Raw genomic sequence first — 13,324 nt, 5'->3', positions numbered from 1 at the left:
CACTGCACCGGGGCTCAAAGAACAGGGTGTCGACCTCCCTCAGAAAGGGGCCCAGAGGCCAGCCGCTCCTGGGACCAAGAGGACACGGAAGGAACCCTCAGTCCCCTGCAGTGGTCTGAGCGGGACACTTACAGCTCGGGGCCCTCCGGTAGCTGGCCGGGCCGGCCGCGCAGCCGCTGTGCGCGATGGGGCAGTGGGAGAGGTTGCAGTTCCGGGCGCTGGCGGAGGCGCACGTGATCACCGAGGGTCGGTTCTGCGGAAGGAGGGGGCTGGCGTCAGTGCGGGCGCGGGCACACAGGAGGCAGCAGCGGTTCGGCTCCCCCGCCCCAAGAGGCGACCCCATCCTCATATCCCCGCCCAGCTCCGAGGCCGGGCGGCCACCCCGGCGCCCCTCAGCCCCCCAGCCGGGCACCCGTCCCGCCTGGAGAACCAAGTGCCGGCGGCCTCGGTATTGGAGTGGTGACTCTGCGCGGGTCCTCACCAGTACCCACGCTCTGCGGGAGCCCCTCCTGGAGCCCTGCCGGCCCAACAGCAGATCCAGTCAAGCCCAGGTGCCGCCTCCTGATTCACGTTGGGGGCCACACCGCTCAACGACCCGAACCCACCGTGAACGAGGGTCTTGGGGGTGTGCGCCCGGCCCCCTCCCAAGCTCTCCCTTGTCTGAGCAGTGACCCTCAGTGTGAGGCAGTGGTAGTGTGGATCGGTGAGGGACGTGGGACAGAGGCTTGGCTGTTGGGAGCTGGCCTGTCCCAACTCTCGGATCTGAAATGAGACCATCGCCGAGTCGGGAGACCAGCGTGTAGATGGCATAGGGCTGTAAAGGGACCACGGCTCCTACCGTCACGGTCCTGAGAGCGCCTGGCCCTGCCCTTCTCAGAGTGTATCCTTGGAACCCTCCCCCCCAACCCCCGGCTTCTCTGGGCCATCCCAGGACCCTTCTAATATACTCCTGGTTGTTCTCAAGCCAAGCCAGCTCAAGTCGGTTTCTGTTACGACCATGCAAGTCATGATGGAGACAGAAACGCAGGAATCTATCCAAGTGCCTGAATTACACACAAAGCACCCTCACCCCATGCGCCTGCCCACACTCGCCCTCCTTCCCCGAAACCACGGCAGAGTCTGCCTGGCAAACTCCGCTCGTCCTTTAAAACCCCGTTCAAATATCATCTCTGTGAAGCATGACCCTCCCCCTGCCTGCCCCACAGTCAGTCAGTATACCAGCCCTTCCAGAGGCACCTGTCTCCCCGACCACACACACTTCAGAGCAGGGACCAGCGAGTGTCTGCATCCCCAGACCCGGACAGAAAACATCTGTGAACCAACTGAGCGCCCTTAGGTTCCAGCCAGGAAACTTAACTCCTGAAAAGCCGGACGACGAGACAGCTAGCAGAACCTAGCTGAAGGGTCACCCCAAAGGCAGTGTCAACAAGGGAATCGGGCCTTGTCCACGCCCGGCCTTTCCCGTAAAGAGGTGGATCAGTAGCCACTGTGAAGTCTGCACATCGAACCTTCCTGTGATGGGAAGTGAACAGGAATGATAAGAACACGTCCGTGATGAAGATCTGTACCCACACCGGTGAGCGGGGATGTGCTTGGGTCTAACGAGAAATTCCACACGTCCAGGATGGGAGAAGATGCAGCTTCGCAGCAGCACGTGAACCAAGAATCTGGGGCTTTATTAATTCCACACATGAGCAATGGGACGGAGCCACCAGGAGAGCTGGTGTGACACCCCCCGCCCCGTGTGAACGACAACGGCAGACAGGAGAGAACATGGCTTTGAGGCCGGGTGGACCTGGGCGAACCAGCTCTAGTCAGTAGGCAGGACCTTCAGCCCTCTAAGCTTCCATTTCTTTGAGTATGAAACAGGAAGACTCGTACCTGAGGGGCGTGGAGCATCGCCTGAGATGGGTGTGGGGGCCTGGCCCGTGGTCACGTCCAGGAGTCCTGCCCTGCAGGTGCTGGTCATGCCGCACCTGAAGGACAGCCTGCAGTGTGCAGCCCACCTTTTGAAGGGCCTATTTAAACCCCCGAGCCTGTGATCTCCCCGCCAGCCCTCTCGTAGTGACGTGCCCTCCATCCTCGAGATGGGGCTGTGCAGCCATGTTCATAAGTGACCTCGCCCTGTGGTCAGGCTGGAGGTCTGCCTCAGGCTGTGGCTCAACTACCGAGGCCGACTCAGGAGAAGATTCAAGTTGAGCTCAGGAGCTGGGGGACGGCCACGCCGAGCTGGCCATGTGATCCAGAAGCAGAGAGAGAAAAGGATGCAGAGACAGGCACGGGGCCAGGGGAGGAAGGAGGGTCCTGCCTCCTATCTGCTCGCCCAGGCAAGAGCCGGCCCTTGCTTCCTGAGCCTGGCTGTACCCACGACCCCGGGTCTGGGAGACGCCCCGGGCCCTCCCAGTATAACTCCCTTCCTTCCTGTAGCTCCGGGGCCTCCCAGCGCCGGGGCGCAGCAGCACTGGTGAGTGTTCACTACGTGCTAACTCAGCCTGGTTCTCACCAATTCATACATTAAGACCTGAGTTATTTTTGACTCCCTGTCTTCTCCAGACTCAAAACTGTGAGCGCCCGCATCCAGCTTGACCAGTTTCTAACACACTCCCTACACAAAGCAAGTGTCCACGCAGTTTTGTTAAAAGAACAAAGGAAACAAACAGGGCTGTGATTTTGGGCTCCAAGGTAGGCAGTGCAACCGCTCACCAGCCTCACTGGGAACCACAGGCACCAGCGCAACCTCGCCCAACGCCCGGGGCCCCTCACAAGCAGGTGTCACAGACTGGGTCAGAACCAGGCGCGGGCCGGGGACACAGCGGTGGCCTGGAGGCCGAGCCCGGCTCCGGCGGCCCCAGCACCTCCTCTGCTTGCTGTCCACGTCCAAGAGTCTTAAGCAAACACTGAGTGAGGACCTATTAGGTCACAGGCCCCAAAGGTTCAGAGAGAAAAGCCATGGGTTCGTGCAGTGTTTCTGAACCTCAAGGCTAATGCCTCCTTTTATTAGCTCTTCCCCTAGGAACCCCATTTTTTTTTTTTTTTTTTTGGCGGTACGTGGGCCTCTCACTGCTGTGGCCTCTCCCGTTGCGGAGCACAGGCTCCGGACGCGCAGGCTCAGCCACTCCGTGGCATGTGGGATCCTCCCGGATCAGGGCACGAACCCGCGTCCCCTGCATCGGCAGGCGGACTCTCAACCACTGCGCCACCAGGGAAGCCCCCAGGAACTCCATTTTTTAAAGCCTTTTTTCCTACCAAGCAATCTGTGTTTATTAAGTTAACAACTTAATTTCTAATTTCCTAAAAAAAAAAAAAAAAATCCTTGTCTGCCAATCACAGGTTTCTGACCAGCAGGAGCTAATAGCCACTGTGACCACTGACTTCATAGGATTCCAGCCCAAAGCAAAGCAACCTGGCATTTAACTCCATCTGTGTGGCCTTGTAACGGGTTAACGCAGGATTCCTATTAGGATTATCACATTGATCCCTAAACACGGCTGCCAAGGAAGCCTGCTAGAAACACAGCTAGTCTAGACCAACCCCGTCTCGTGCAAAGAAACTAAGCCCCAAAGACATTGTCTTGTCTGAGGCCATTAGTCCCAAGGGGCGAGGCCTAGGCAGGCCCAGGTCAGAATTAAAACCACCCTCAGTACAGAACCGAGGGTGGGGTTACTCCCCACGTCTGTCACCACCCTCCTTGCACCCCACCCTCCATCCCCCAAGCCCCCGGACCCACTACCGGCCACCAGCCGAGGCGTGCTGGACAAGGGCGTACCTGCTGCCGCTCCACTGGGGTCATGGTGGGCGAGAGGCCGGCCGGCCTGCCAGCGTCCAGGCTGTTCTTGGTCAGTGCAAGGGGCTGCTCCATGCTGAGGCTGGGGAGGGACGTGTACAGGTGGCTGCCGTGCAGGCTCATAGTGGGGGCCACGGCTCGCTCAATGGGGCTGCGGCTCCGTTCCCGGGGGTCTTTCCGGCAGTCCCCATTGGCTGTCTTGTTCCTGAAAAAGAGGAGTGAACGCTCAGACAGGAAAACCTGGCAGCTTCCGGGAGGCAAGGGAGCTGGCGACCGTGGCGAGACGCTCACACTGATCATTTCATCCCTCACTTTGGTGTGGGTAAATATTACACAGTCATCACCCCACCGTCTCAGGCTCTGATCGAATAGCCTACCGGTGACTGAGGGCCAGGATGCTAACCCAGGTGGGTGCTGGGGACAAGCACCTTCCCAGGGTCCAGAGTCAGCTCCACAGCTCCATCCAGACGAGACGGCAGCCCCCTGCTCGGCAGTCTGGCTGAGCGCTTCTTCAACAAACTCCACTCGCTCAGAGCCCAGAGATCTCACCTGTGTGCTCCAGGCTGGCTTGGTTGGCCCAGGATCTGCCTTCAGAAGGATGAAGGTGGTGATGATGCCCAAGTAACCCCATGCCTCCTACCTGCCGGGTCCTGTTCTAAGGCTCCACTGGCCTCAGCTCATTCAGTCTTCCCAACAGCACTGAGAAGGGGAGGCTGTAACCACCCCCGCCCCAGACGAGGGGACCGAGACCAGTCCAGTCTCCTCCCTGGCCGAGGCTACTGGTCCGCGAGCCGTGGTGTTTGGCTCACGGTGTGGCGATCAGCCTGGTGTGGAGTGTGGAGAGCCTGGCGCGCCAGCGGGAGGGCCCTGCCGTAGGAAAGTCCAGCCACAGGCAGGCGCGGGCCGAGTGGGACCCAGATGAGGCAGTAGCACGGGCCCTGCCTGCAACCCAATGGATCTCGTCTAGGGGCAAGGTTACACGCTGCGTCTCTGAGAACGGGGAGAATGACTCCGCACGGTAGCGGTGGGCCTCACGGTAGAAGCCCGGGAACTCGCGGCCCAGGTTTCACCCCCGCCCAGGGGTTCTTTGTGCCTCAGGTCTCAGCCCTTCAATCCGCTGTGTTCTCTGCTACCAAAGCAGTCTTTTTTTCATAACCAAGGAGCCAGTATTTTAACTAAAAATGTGGTAATGACTTCTGTGTCAGTAGAGCAATCAGTGGACATTAGTGGAACCAAATCAGCTGTAAGCTCAGTTCATCAACTACAGGGCAATGAACCGCGCAAGGCACAGCATGTGATTCATGGGTGTGTCCCCCTGGCCCCGCACTATTCGCTGGTCGACTATACAAGCTGACTTAGAAGCAATTAGACAATAAACTTCCAGCCCATGAAGACAAGCACGGAAGAGTACGCTCTGGTCACAGCGTAGATGAGATGTTCCATACGCACCGCATGGATCCTGACAATGTTCAAAGAATTACGATACCAAAAATAGAAAAAGAAAAAACGTCATTCTGAAACCAGCCTGTCCATAATTTCATCTTCCTGTGATGATTCAGCTGACATTACAGGCCTTTACAGTGAAGGGCTGCGCGGTCGCGACCGCAAACGCCGAACGTTCCTGCAGAACGGCACAGAACGGGGACATCTGGCTCGATGGGCTTCAGGCCCCTCAAACCCAAGATAACCTGGCTTTTCCCTGAACGGGTACTTATTACTGAATATACAGGTGACCGGTGTCTGAAGACTACGTTGTCACACAGAGTCATCTCCGGCATCAGGTTTCCATCTAAATTTGAATAAAATTCGGTGTTTGATGAGCCATGTGAACTGGTTCCCTGACACAGTGAGGTCTGTCACTCCGTGAACTCTGCAAACTCAGGGACCGGACACGCCACTTGGAACGCGCCTCCGTCCAGTTCAGACCCCACGATATTCAACCAATGTTAACTGAGCCCCCATTTTCTGACGGTTACAGAGAGGAAGACACAGCCCTTCTCACGGGCTCACGACCACGGGCAGGGGCGACAAGCTCCCCCGTGACCACCACAGCACCGGGAGGGGCGCAGGGCCGGAGGAGCGGGCAGAAGGTTGGAGAGTCGCCCGGGGGCGCCGGTGCTCACACCCCGCACCACGCAGCACCGCGACACGGCACAGCGCAGCAGGGGGCCCGAGGAGGGACGGGGATTGTCCCAAGTCAACCCGCGGGGAGCGAACGGGAGAATGGGCCCCCGCAGGCAGGACGCAGCAGGCATCAGACACGGAAACACCCAGAAACCATCTGAAGACCTCGCTGGTTAATTTTAGTAAAATTATACATTACTCAGATTTCCAGCTCGTTTTCCCAGTTCCCGGAGCTTGAAGACAGACGTTGTTTTCCTTCCCCCAGTGACTCATACCCCGGGCTCCGCTGCTTCCCGGGGCGTCATGTGCTCCCGGACCCAAACCACACGCTTCCTGCCTGCGAGCCCCGCGGCGCCTCCGTTCTCATTAAAGACGACGTTTGCTCGGGAAAGAGTCCAGAGGGCTCGTGCGGGGGGCTGGACGCAGAGGGGCAGCCGATGACAGGAGGCTTGGGGTGCACGGCCCCTCCCGGGACCCATCCTCACCCTGGGGAGGGCGTTTCCACAGAGGAAACGGGAAGGGGCTCAAAAGCAAAAAGGTGTCCGGGAAAAGGGTGCCACGTGCCGCCGCTCTGCCCTGAGGCGAGAAGCCAGCAGCGTCCCCAGTGTCTGGGGACAAGTAGACGCAACTCCAGGCAGTGGAACTGAGGAAAGTGCATCCACTTGCACACTCACCGACGTGAGGTTTTCCCGCCCTTCAACCAACCGGGGCTCAGAGTTGAAGGAAACCCTCGGGAAGGTCTTACTTGACAATCTCGGGCCTCAACTAAATTCCTTACCTCCTGACACCAATCAACTAAACCAAAGGGAGTCTGAATTCTTAGCACAGGGGAGGGATGTGGGGATGAAGCTATTTACTTAGTGCTTGGGAGGAAATGTTCTGGGGCCCCGGGCGTCCCCATGCTGTAGGCCCCTCGGCCCAGCCCGGCCCCCGTGTCCCCCGCGCGGGCCCAGGCTCCCGTAATACAGGAACATCCCTGAGGTGACAGGGTGTCCCGGCCAATGGGATGCAGAACACCCACGGCAGGAGTGGACTGAAGGTCTGTGGCAACACCCACTGTGCACGAGGGTGAGGTGTATATGGAGGTTCAAGGAAGGAGGGAGCAGGGCCCACGAGGGTCACGGCAAAGACCGAGCCCGTCCTCCGACTCACCCATCTTGCCTGTCCTCTGCATCCCTCACACAAGCGTCCGCCCTCTGGGAACCTACAGGATGGTAACAAACCTTCACCTTCACGGCCCAACACGAATCACAATGAAGCTGTTAAAGCATCGTTAATTTTAGAAAGCTTCCTCAGAGAAGTGTACAGTTAAAAATGGCTAAAATGGTACGCTGTATGCGCTACAATTTAAAATAATAATAACTAAAAAAAACTAAAACCAGAAAATGTCTCTCCCCTGCCATTACTCGCTGAGTTGCTGGGTCTGTGACGCGGATCAAGTAGATGGCCCCGTCCCTGTCTCACAGAAAAGAGGCCCGGGGTGAGGACGATAAACGCTTAGCCTGAACGGTGGAGGCGGGACGGCAACCAGACACCCAGCCGCTCAGCCATCCTCACTGCAGGCCCCCGCATCACCCACCCCTCCATCCCCAGCTTCCAGGAGGCCCTCCCTGACCCCCCAAACTGGAGCACCGAGGGCACGGTGGGGACCTGCACGTGCGTGAGGGGACAGCCCTGCAAGGCACGGGGCTGAGCACAGAGCGGGTGTTTTAACCACCATTCACTAAGTGAACTTATCTTTTTAAAAAATTACTTATTTATTTTATTTTTGGCTGCATTGGGTCTTCGTCGCTGCACGCAGGCTTTCTCTAGTTGCGGCGAGCGGGGCTGCTCTTCGTTGCGGTGCGCAGGGTTCTCATTGCGGTGGCTTCTCTTGTTGTGGAGCACGGGCTCTAGGTGCGCACAGGCTTCAGGAGTTGTGGCACACGGGCTTAAATGCTCCGCAGCATGTGGGATCTTCCCAGACCAGGGATCGAACCCTTGTCTCCTGCGTGTATTCTTAACCACTGCGCCACCAGGGAAGCCCCTAACTGAACTATTAAAGTACACATATCATGTGTGAGTCCAGTTAGGATCTGTGGTGAATGAAAGGGAATTAAGGCAATTTCTGAGGAAATTCCCAGCAGGAAAGACTTTTTTTCTGAAAAATGCAGAATTTAGGGAGCATTTAAACAGCCATAAACAGCTGTGATAGTTTCTCCCTTTCACTACCTTCCCCATCTTTTGTTTCCCCTTCCCCCACTTCTAAGTGTCCCCCAGGTCCTCCAAACCTCACGCATCACCCCCTCTTTCTCCTTGTGAGCAGAATTCACTGCTTTCCAACCAGGCGGGAGGGCGCGTGGGTGTGTCCAGGACATCCTGGGTCAGTCTCGTCACTCCAAGGTACCAATTTCAGACGGGAAGCGGCGGGGCAAGACAGCGCCGCCAGGGTGTGTGGTGTGGAGGGAAGGCGTTGGCATGGGGAAGGGGTGGGAGGCGAGGCAGAGGTGCCCTCCTGGTACAAAATGGTGAGCTGTGTGTCATGGGCCGGAAAAAGCTGAGAAATACTGGCATTCAGGGCATCCCAAAGGCACAGAGGGACTGCGGTCTGTCTGCTGCAGTGCCCAGCACGTCCTGCTCGGCAGTGACTCGGGGGCAGCTGTCTCTGCCTTTGACTAGGGGGAAGACTGTGTCGTATATGACACCTGCCACCGTTTAACATCACTTAATAATCAAGAAAAAAGCCACAGCCCTACCGCATCCAAGGTTCAAGGGAACCCGACCTGAGCATGGAGGACCGTGCAGTTGGCTGATGACATCCCTGCCCCATCTTTCCACCCGAGTAACATGCCACCCTCCCACTAACTCCCCCCCCGTTTCTGCTAGTTCACATTTCAAAAACCCACTACCTGGAACTAAGCGACACACTCCTCACTGGCTCTGTCCCATGACAGGTGTGACCTACAGTGCCAGGGAAGCACCTCCACTGCATCGCTGCCCTCAGAAAGACCTGCCCAGAAAGAGGGAGCATTGCGAGCTGGGGAATCCCTCCGAGTAAACTGCTTACGTGGATTATCTTTATCATCATCAACTACCATCTACCGACGGTAGTTATCATTCTCACCTTATTAAATCCACCACAAGGCTGCAAAGTAAGCACCAGCACCCCCACCGCGTAGGTGCGTACGCCGAGATGCAGAGAGAGAAGTAACTTGTCTAAGGCTGCAAAACTAACACAGTGCAAGGGTTCTATTTATATTTGACTGGCTCCAAAGCCTCTCCTTTTCACCTTTCTGTCTCGAGAGAGGGATGCAGAGAAAACTACAAAGACCCATGTACCCACCACCCAGAACTGACAGATGAAACCTCACCATCCTATTTGCTTCAGATCTTTCCTTCCCTCCTAAGGATTAAAGCTGCAGAGCATGGTCCTCCTTCACACCCCCCAGGCCCCTGCCCCTTCTTCATCCCTAGATACACCCGCTGGCCCATATTTGGAGATGCTTCCCACCTGAGCCTTTGTCCTCTGACCACCTGTGAACGTATCTGTAAATCAGAGCAGCACATTTTACATTCCCATCACTGCCGGGCTTTTTCCCCTCACGTGTTTCTGGCCTAGAGATCCGGTTCATTCATGTTCGTCACCTGCCATACAGGATTCCTTCACAGGAATCCACCAGCTTGTTGATCCACTGCTGTCCCGACAGGCATTTGGCCATGTCGGGTTTTCCTAGTTATCAACAATCCCACGGTGTTGACATTCCTGCACCTGGGTGCCGCGCAGGTGCATCTCCGGAGGGAAGGCTTCTGGCTGCAGGGCGCCCCGCCTTCAGGGCCAGCGGGTGCTGCCGGAGCCCTTTAGGACCGCGGTCCACAGCACTCCTCCCACCACTGCGTCCTCAGGCACGTCTGGCACCAGCGCAACTGAGGGCCTCTTCATACATTTGTTAGCCATTCCACTTTCTCCTTTCAATTACCTTTTATCAGCTATGGGTTGAATTGTGTCCCCTGCCCCCAAAAGAGGCTGAAGACCCAACCCCAGTACCTGTGCTTTTAGTTGGAAGCAAGGTCTTCGCAGAGAATCATATTAAGATGAGGGCATTAAGGTGGGCCCTCAGCCAATGGCTGGTGTCCTTCTAAAAGGGGGTAGTTGGACAAAGTGACAGACATGCACCGAGAAAAGATGACGTGAGATGTGAAGACGTAGGGAGAATGCAATCTATAAGCCAAGGAATGCCCAAGGCCACCGGAAGCTGAGAGAGGCCTGGGACAAGCGGTCCTCACAGCGCTCGGAAGAAGCAACCCTGCCCTCAGCTCCATCTCAGACTTTAGCCTCCGTAACTGGGAGGAAATACATCTCTCCTGTTGAAGCCACCCAGTCTGTGGCACGGTCATGGCAGCCCCAGAAACTAATACAGTTTCCATGGCTTTTACCCCCAATGCTTTTACTTCTTTAGATATTCTCCACATCCATGTTTTATTCTGCTTTATCTGTAATTAATCTCTTCCCCCCGACACCCATTTTTTTGAAGCTTGGTCTGGACATTTTCAGAGGCCCCTAAGATCCACCGGACCTGAGGTGTCCTTGTCACACATGCCTGTCATCACGAGGACATTTAATCAGCACTGAGGTGACAAAGTGTGTGAGGCCAGGCCTGCCGGTGAGAAGCTGGAGGGCCAGCGGCCCCCCCGACTGCTCCTCCAAGTGCAATTCAGGAAGCCAGGAAAAGGCATCGCCCGCCCCGACGCACAGGACCGCGACCCTCATCGGCCAAGCCGTCCTCCCAGCCGTCCAGCTCAGGACCACTGCAGGCAGAGTGAACGAACCAGCAGACCCTCTCCTCAGTCCTGCGCGGATGGGCCCGTCGATAACCAACCCCAAGGCCCCGGCCAGCTGCGTCCAACGCCCGCCTTCTCTCCCCAACGGCCGCGCCAGCCTCGGGGGTGTCCGCACCCTTCCCAGGGCAGGAGGAGGGAGACGGAGCTGAGAAGAGGCGCACCCAGGGCACAGGCCGGCGGGGGCGGGACGGGGGCTCCCATCAGGCCAACCCTCCCCCTCCTGCCTCAACTCCTGCGCGCTGTTCGGTGCTGGAGGGAGAGTGACCAGCTCTGGGTAGGGGAGAGGACAGGCGTGTCTGAGGAAGGCTTCGGCCGTCCTCACTGGGCTCTGCCTCTGTAGCTGAGTCAAGGGTCTCCAGTCGCCACCCTCAAGACGGAGTGGCACTGAGACAGCACCGCCCAGGGCGCCACAGCCTCCAGCCCTGAGATGTCGTGGCTGCGCTGGCCTCCAGGGGGCCAGCCCCAGGGGACGTTTCGTGGCTACTCCTCCTGCCCTGCTCTGTCCCCCAGACGGTGGGTCTCTCTTCCCTCGGGCACAGTCACTGCGCAGACCCGCGTGGGGACCCAGGGCACCCAGGACACCCAACAGCCGTCACCTGGGCCCACGGCGGCCACTTCCGTAAAGCTTGTAAACAACCGACGTGTAAGCCTTAAGACACAAGATATTTTAAAAGTGTTGTAGTTAGAAACCCATCTGAAACATCCTACAATTGACTTCTCTCCTTTCTTAGTGACTTGGGATCTTTATTATAAACGTGATTTCGGGATGTGATGGCCCCACGGCAGGCCCGTCGGTCTGTGCTAAGGCTCCTTCCTCAGCTGGCTCAGCGGCTGCAGGCGCAGGGTCCGCTCCCCTCGTGTCTTGGTTTCCTCCCTGGTCATCCTGGGGGCAGGCCTGGCGGCAGGATCCCTGCCCGTCTGCTCGGCCTCTGCTTTCCCCTCTCCTCGCGGTGGGCCCTGAGGCCAGGCAGCCAGAGGCTGTGCTCCGGCTCCGAGAACAGGGCCAGCACTCGGGCCTTCTTCGCTTGGGGAGTCAGGGCTCCCCAACCTGCTGCCCAGAGAGGGCGAGACCCGTGATGTCAGACCGCCACCCGGAGCCCCTCTCCCAGCAGCTCAACTCCGTGAAAATGAGAGACTAGTTTTCTTTGACTAAGACAGTCTGTGCATGTTTTCCATCATTAGCTGAGACGAGAGGAAAAACTGAAGTTTCAGAAAAGAGGTCAACCCTGAGAACGCGACGGGGAAAGCCCCTCGCCCCTCCTCCCCCAACCTGGGTGGGCCACGGCTGCCATGAGAGCGGCGGGCATCCACCAGCCGGCGGCGGGCGCAGCACAGGACCACGTGCAGCCTGAGCTCTGCTTATGGACTCAACGGATCACGTGGGCCACACGTGTACACTCATTCATTTCAAATGAATGGAGATGTGGCTGAGACTAATAAAATACAAATTAATTTAAAATTCCTACTGCTACTAAACATGTAAGTCATTTTTGTCATTATGTATCCTCTTGATGAATGATATTAAAAAATAATACAGGGCTTCCTTGGTGGCGCAGTGGTTGAGAGTCCGCCTGCCGATGCGGGGGACGTGGGTTCATGCCCCGGTCCGGGAAGATCCCACATGCCGCGGAGCAGCTGGGCCCGTGAGCCATGGCCGCTGGGCCTGCGCGTCCGGAGCCTGTGCTCCGCGGCGGGAGAGGCCGCAACAGTGAGAGGCCCGCGTACCGCAAAATATAAAAATAAAAAAAAAATAATACAACCACTCTTCTGTTTTTGGCATCGAAGTCCCTGCACCAGAGGAGGGATAGAAACATCATGTCTCTCCTTCTGCACAACAGCTACAGTGTCTGCGACGCACACAAACCTGGGGCAGCTCGTCTCTCCCACTGCCCAGCAGCAGAGGTATCACCGCGGCACTGCTCTGCTTGGCTACCAACCACTCGGGATGGCTGGGTGAGGGAGAGAGGGGTGACGCTAAGAGATCTGCCCACAGAGAAGGTCCAGAGTGGCTTTTTCTTTTTTAATAAATTTATTTATTTATATTTTAATTTTTTATGGCTGCGTTGGGTCTTTGTTGTTGCGCGTGGGCTTTCTCTAGCTGCGGCAAGAGGAGCTACTCTTCCTTGCGGTGCACGGGCTTCTCATTGAGGTGGCTTCTCTTGTTGTGGAGCACAGGCTCTAGGTGCGAGGGCTTCAGTAGCTGTGGCTCGCGAGCGCAGGCTCAGTAGTTGTGACGCACGGGCTTAGTCGCTCCGCAGCATGTGGGATCTTCCCAGACCAGGGCTCGAACCTGTGTCCCCTGCATTGGCAGGTGGATTCTTAACCACTGCGCCACCAGGGAAGTCCCAGAGCGGCACGGACCTCCTGCCCAGTGCCCTGCTCCCAAGCCCCCACGAGTCAGCATGGAGAACAGTGCCCGACACACAGTATCTAATTCGTGAATGAACCGACCAAAAAGCAAACGGATTCTTAGGGAAAAGCAGCACCAACTGGTCTGAATAAGACAGGAACCCACGAAGCTCCAGGGCGGCATCTGGACCAACGGTCACTGGAGAACCAATCCCAGCCCCCGCAAGGCCAGCAGGAAGTGGGCTGCAA

At 57.3% G+C, this 13,324-nt stretch overlaps 1 protein-coding gene across 3 annotated transcripts in view; it reads right to left on the bottom strand.

Annotated features, from left to right (window-relative positions):
- The window catches only part of VGLL4 (vestigial like family member 4), a 157,002-nt gene that overhangs the window by 2,794 nt on the left and 140,884 nt on the right, over positions 1 to 13,324 (bottom strand). For all 3 annotated transcript variants that reach the window (XM_024740188.1, XM_024740187.1, XM_024740189.1), the window contains 2 exons: positions 3,767 to 3,989; positions 133 to 253 (listed from right to left, as the gene is read on the bottom strand). In XM_024740188.1, coding sequence (XP_024595956.1) covers positions 133 to 253; positions 3,767 to 3,989 — 344 coding nt within the window. The remainder of the gene's footprint in view (positions 1 to 132; positions 254 to 3,766; positions 3,990 to 13,324) is intronic.

Source organism: Neophocaena asiaeorientalis, unplaced genomic scaffold (assembly GCF_003031525.2).
Source record: "Neophocaena asiaeorientalis asiaeorientalis breed wild unplaced genomic scaffold, Neophocaena_asiaeorientalis_V1.1 scaffold75, whole genome shotgun sequence".
Taxonomy (NCBI): Eukaryota; Metazoa; Chordata; class Mammalia; order Artiodactyla; family Phocoenidae; genus Neophocaena; species Neophocaena asiaeorientalis.
This window is presented reverse-complemented; position numbering and strand designations above follow the sequence as displayed.